The 6,440-nt window shown below is 37.6% G+C and overlaps 1 protein-coding gene across 1 annotated transcript; it reads right to left on the minus strand.

Annotated features, from left to right (window-relative positions):
- Positions 1 to 1,913: 1,913 nt before the first annotated feature.
- On the minus strand, positions 1,914 to 4,475 carry LOC138259534 (heat shock transcription factor, Y-linked-like). The gene is made up of 2 exons (XM_069207342.1): positions 3,798 to 4,475; positions 1,914 to 2,696 (listed from the first exon to the last, which is right to left on the minus strand). Exons 1-2 carry the CDS (start codon positions 4,473 to 4,475, stop codon positions 1,923 to 1,925), a joined length of 1,452 nt encoding a protein of 483 aa, XP_069063443.1. The 3' UTR covers positions 1,914 to 1,922.
- Positions 4,476 to 6,440: the final 1,965 nt, after the last annotated feature.

The following is a 6,440-nucleotide window of genomic DNA, read 5'->3' on the forward strand; positions in this document are numbered from 1 at the left end:
GCCTACTGTATTACAAGTTCCATTATATCCTAAGGAACTTGTAAAACAGCAGGCAGGATAGCCGTCACATTTGTGATGGCGTATCCCATCCGCCAGGGACGTAATAAGGCCCTTAGGCCCATATTTATGCTTTTTTAGAGCCACATGTGCGTCATTTTTTTATGCAAAAACAGCACAAATGTACAAAATACAATTGTATTTTGTAAGTTTGCGCTGTTTTTGCGTCAAACAACGGCGCAAATGCGGCACTAAAAAAGTATAAATATGGGCCTTAGTGTACTATGCTTAGCCATGTGCTCCCTAACGAGTCAATGAAATGTAAGGAAGGCTGTGTAATTTTTCACTGATCTTTAACAGATCATGTTGTAATTGTGCAATGATAAAAGAGTGACATTCACCTAAATTTTCGAAAAGTTCCATAAGAAACATTTTGCACTTAATGGTTGGTTTTATGACAAGGTTCGACTAAATGGAAATGTTGAGAAAACCTTGCAGATCACCTTCATCACTATTTCAGGAGGACTAATATTCATTAAAGTGGGTTGTGATTTTATCATTCAATAGTGTGCACATTCCCTTTAACCTACAATTCAAATGTACAAAATAACATGCCAACTTCCTACAATTAAAAGTGTGTCATTGTCTACGAATAATCTCTCACTTGCAATTCATGTCTATATTGATCTTGTTACAGATCAAAAGCATTTCGTTTCACAAGCAGAGCATTTTTTATTGATAAAATTTAGTAATTTGTTTACAAATAATGTTTGGGTTGAAAATCTGTATTTTAATTTCGTGGCCATCTGTAATTGCTAATGTCAGCATCAGAGGAAAGAAACAAGAAACACCCTTCATAACTGCAGGATGAACTATTTCACCATAATTCCATGTTTAGCAAAGCAAATCATCAGCCTTCCTTTTTATCTAGTCTGGCAGTAAAATGAGCATTTGTTTTCTTCTGTTTTGTTAAGGACACGGGTTGTCATCCTTAATTATCATGCATGGAGGACTTCTGGAATCAGGTTCTTCAGGGGACATATTGCTGGGTACCACATATGGCAGCTTTGCCCTTATGTGGTTTTATTAGCAGGTGCATTTAGGTTTTTGCAATTTGGAGTCATAAAAAACTCAATTCAAATAACACTTGTTTTAGAGAATGTTACAGTTTTAGTTGTAAGAATATTTTTGCACAAGTTACAGTGGTCTGATTACATTTCATTAAATGTGCAATAGTGCTCGGGTAATAATTAAATGTTTGCGGTAGTTGATTGCACATTCTGTTTTAGCCCTGTTGTTGGATATTTAAGAGACTGATTCATTTTTATAAGCATACTATTTAAGTAGTTGCGTCTAACTCCAAACTTAGACGTGAATTAATTACTCTTGAATATGCAGACCTCATCCATGAAGCATTTTCTTTGAGTAGTTGCATCTCACTCTAGCCATTGGAGTGATTTATTGCTTACTACTAAAAATTCATGACACAACTTGTCACATAAAAAAGCTTTATGAATTAGGCTCAATAAAAAAAAGCAAGTAAAGAAATAAGCGGATGGCGATTTGGTCCGTACCAAACTGACTTTTAACTCTGATCACAACACGTCATTATAAACAACTGCAGACGTGTCCATGAGAAATATGAATATACAGTGAAAATAAAATATTTGACTACAGTTCAGTTTCCCCAACAACACCATTTCACATCTCACAAATATTGCAGCATCACTATGGTTAACTATGTTGTGATACATAGAATTTAAAATGCCCACCTACTATAATCACATATATATTGAAATTAGTCTGGAATTAGTACATATATAAATAACTGAGAAACTGAAAAGTGAATGAGGTTTATTGTTTTCTGATAATTTTGTAGACGTAATGAGAGGGTTTTAAATAAACTGCATTATAAGTCATTCACTTCATCTGTGATATCCTGTGTATTCTGTAGGCTTGGGCCCTGCTTTTGCAGAAGGACCTGCTGTTACAGGGCAGTTACAGTTTGGACAGTGGTGGTAAGATGGAGTTCGATGATGAGAGGACCTTGACATTGAAATTGCGGATGCCGCTGCAATCATAGGCATTGAAAACCATGGGTTGCAAAATGGAAGCAAACTGGCCAAATGTGCCTGCATCGCTGATAAGTCAGGGTACATTGCTTGAAAACTGGGAAGTCCCATCACATGACCGAAAGGGGTATTTGTAACTGGAGGTAATACATGATATAGAGAAGTGGCAGACGTGGTTGTTGTGTCTATTCCATGGGCATTAACTCGATTGTGGCAACTATGCTGGCTTGGGTGGAAGGGGGCCAACTGATGAAGCCTAGCACTTGCATCAATGGGGCCATGTTCTGGTGGTCTCAGTAAGGTGTGGGGTGCAGCTTGGAAACCACTCCTCATCCTACTGGTTGAGCCCGCTTGTCTTGTGATGTTTGTACGTTTTTCAGGTGTGGATTTCTGGATGTTCTCCTTTGAAGTAATAGAAGGGAGATCACTGTGCTGCATGCTAGAATCAGTAGCAAGGACACATTTCTGAGCATCTGGAGTGTCTATACTCTTTGGGCTGTTTTTGTTGAAATCCGGATCTAAGGAGCAGGCAACTGGAACAGCATTTTTTATGCCAACTCTTCTCTTCATTTGACCCAACAGATGTGGATAATCTCTTCTAAAATTAGGATTGTGGTAGAACTGCAACTAGACACAGGATATGAAAACAAGAAAGCATGACTAAATCTGATTCTGGGCAAATACGTCAAATTGAATTTCTACAGAATTCCATCCTAATGTTAATTTCTCTGACTATACAGTATAATGGAGCTTCGTTTGCAATAGACACTGCACATTTCAACGCCTCGTCAAGGGTAGTAAGTGCTAAATAAAGGCAATTTCAAACGGATTCAATACATATTCCCTTTCATTATGTGTTATCATTATTACTAGGATTGGTGCTTCTGAAGTTTCAAAACAGTCATGAAGTTAAATGGCAGACTTATGACATGGCAACGATGATGCTCCAATAGCCAAGTCACAAAGGTCATGCAATTCAAAATTCATGTAAGCACTGGACGATATAGATGTACACAGGATTCTCCTTGTTGTGATTTTAAACAAGTTGGGTACTAGGAATCACAAAAGGGAGGAGAGAAGCTAAGAATATAAAAACATTTGTTGTTCTCCCAAATGCTCACATTTTTTAAATTTCCCAGAAAGTAGAATTAGAAACTCAGCACACAAATATAGATTTCACTGGTGAATATTATAATTTACAAATATTAAATGCATGTTTTCCTATTTCGAAGCATTACATATGTGAGCATTTGAAATAAAGATGAGACGACCATGTCTGCAGTTCAATTAATTAATGTCGTACAGCAGCCATAAACATCTTTATTGTTTGTATCATTCGATAATCAAACTATCTGTTTGCTCACCTTTAAATATATGTTCACATAAATAGCCAATTATCAGATGATTCAAGCCATCCTTTAACATTCCTGATAGAAGGCTATGTGGGAACGTTATAGGCTGCTGGAAATCTGTGCGTTTTACATCCTTTTCTATTCTATATCTATTTGACCTACACTCTATCTTCACCAGGGAAGTGATGGTGACTTCCTGTGGCCTGCATTGCAAGCAATAGCAGGATAAAGTTTACATATTTCTAAGTAGTTGTATGAGTACGAACTGCTAGCAATGTTGCAGAGATCATTCTAATATGCATGCATTTCATCACTCGAAAAGTCTTTTGCAATACTTAAAAATCCACTGTGTCAATTTCTATTAGATTATGATTACCTTGGTTAATGCTGTTACAGTCTTTTCTTCCGCTAAAAATTCTGCAAGGGAAGCTGACCTTTGAAAGTCCTGGCGCATTTTACTGAAACCATACAGGTTAAGCTGACGAATGAAACTCTTCATGCAGTCGGTCTCGAATATTCTAAAGGGGCCTCTTCTTTCTAGCACCTCTCTTTTAAAGAGTTCCTCGTCGATGACAACACAGTTTCCATCTTCATCCCACCAAATAGATTTAAACTGCTCGCTTCCAACAATTTTCCATAGTTTTTTTGGAAATGTCAGAGCCAAAAAGTCGTTGTCTTCCAAAACTCCATCATCACAGAAAGTGAAACGTGATCTTTTTGCTAATGGTCCATCTGTCAGAGCCTGGAAAGCTGTTTCTTCAATGACGGATCGTAAATCAGAATCCCCAGCAGCCGTTTGGTCACAACCTGGAGATACAGAAGAAAGTATTGAATTTATGGACATATCTGTAGAATTAACCATTCTGAGTTGATCTGAAACGCATTGAGTTTCTTCATTAGGAGAGTCCATTTTGAAACTTTCATTGTCACAGTGACTACTGTTTTCACCGGTAGCCATTATTAGAAGCCCAAGTTGGTCTCCATGCTTCCTGATGCTGTTAGCAGAGTCAAATACTGAACCTGCTGTGAACTTCCATAAGGAGTTCCAGAGCATCATAGTCTGTAGTCTTGCATGGTTGTGACATCACAATAGGGCCTGGTTTCCTAATCGTTGACACATGGATGCTCAAGCCAAGGAAGTCATTGAAGAAAGAAGTAATCCTTTATATTTTGTTTTCAGTAATTCCAATGTTTGTGTAAAATACCTTACATTGACCTTTGACACTATTTTATCAAGAAATGTGGAAAGAAGGTTATACTAGAAAAGTAAATTGGAATATAAAGAAACTAGATATGATCAGCTTAGGGGCAGTCATGGCTTCCATGAATATATCTTTGTTTATTCTTACTTGAATGTATTTAGGATTGTTAGCTGTGAACAGTATTATACTCACTGATTGTCAGTTTCCAGCATATAGTCAGCACATGCCAAAATGCAGTAATATATTATGGAACATGATGTTATTTGACCCGGATGGCTTCCCATGTAGACCTGTGCTCTGTTAGAATTATATTCAGATTAGTTCTTGAGTCGGTTCTTATAAAAATTAAACTGGTTTGGGGTCAATGCTCTCACTTTTTGAAATACTGTGTGGAGATTGATTAATGTTGTTGGCCAAATAGTGCTATGCAAATATGTTGTAAAACCCATTCCCAAAATGAAGACAATGGACAGCTAGGGAGAAATGAGAAAGCAGCTCTGACAACGTTGAATGACATCACAATGTGCCCTGCTTCCCTGGTATTCAACTAAAATTGCTATCACATGGAATGAAAGGATTACTACCTATTTTATCTTTAATGTTCTTTTTAAGCATAATGTTCCATTATCCTATTTGTAAACTCATCTCTAGTTTGGCTCACATTAGACAATATCTGGAAATTCTGGCTTGGCACCCTAAGTACTTAGCTTTGAGTTTGTGACAGAGGGTGGAATAATGCACAGAGTGAAGCAAAGTGTTAAAACAGATTCACAAAAGAACGCATGCATGGAATGTTGCAGTGCTTGTGTGTCAATTGGATGGTGCGTCCAGGGGGATTTGAAGACATGGCTAGTCAACTGAAGTCTGATTACAGATGTAACCTGTAATGTGGTTGTACCAAAAAATAATCATTCACTTTTCTGTCTGTGTTAACCAGGATGAAAATCTATACTAAACACATTGGGGCATACTGGAGAATGTAGACTTGTTCTCCTGTAGTACTCCTTCACATACTCTTACACAACCTTGTGAACTGTCCACAAACAAATCTAAATTGAGAATAAAGAAACAATTTAGTTAAGGAACATTTTGATATTGAATTAGTCAAATAGAAAGAACTTTGCACTGTTGTAACAGTCTTGTGCCATGAGATAACCTTAGAACCTCTGGTATTGGGGATTCGATGGGTGGCTGTTGGAGAGGTGGAAGCTAGTGGTGAAGGATCCTCATCCTGTACGATGTGTCTGGGGGTGCTAAATAAAGAACCAACATTTAAAGTAATTCTGCAGTGGTTACTACAGAAATTTGCAGTTTAGGTGTATGTTGAGGGGGGTATATAGTTACACCTCAATGCAGTAGAGATGGAAGAAACTCTAATCATGTTGAGTGGGGAAGGCAACAGGCTGGTCCTGTTATAGTGTGCATGAGGTCGAGGGGAACAAGTAGTTATTGTTCTCTGCTGGGTGAGAAGGGATGTTATGAGTTTCTTGTGTACTCCTATTGTGAATTTGTAGAATGTGTTGATTAACTGTGTTTTAGCATTTTACATCCCATTGGAGTATTGAAGTTAAGCAGAGAGTGTTTGTTAACGTGTTGTGTTTATTTCAATGGGGTACTCATAATTTTGAAGGGCGGTTGATGGGGGTGTTTTGCCTTTCTCTTTTCTGCTGAATATTTCATTGTTTTCATAAGGGGAGATGTGTTGTGGGATCTTGCTATCTCATGCACTCTCCCCACTGTAATGGATGTATTGCATGCAATGTAATATGCACATGTGTATTAATTAGTTAGCACAGCCTTGTGCTATGAGGTAACCT

Source organism: Pleurodeles waltl, chromosome 2_1 (genome assembly GCF_031143425.1).
Source record: "Pleurodeles waltl isolate 20211129_DDA chromosome 2_1, aPleWal1.hap1.20221129, whole genome shotgun sequence".
Taxonomy (NCBI): Eukaryota; Metazoa; Chordata; class Amphibia; order Caudata; family Salamandridae; genus Pleurodeles; species Pleurodeles waltl.

What these genes read in the sequence shown, in the direction of transcription:
- LOC138259534 (XM_069207342.1), bottom strand. Translation starts at nt 4,475, where the DNA reads ATGCTCTGGAACTCCTTATGGAAGTTCACAGCAGGTTCAGTATTTGAC. An exon ending in CTGTAACAGCATTAACCAAG is followed by an intron (nt 2,697 to 3,797) that starts GTAATCATAATC and finishes TCCTGTGTCTAG; the next exon opens with TTGCAGTTCTACCACAATCC.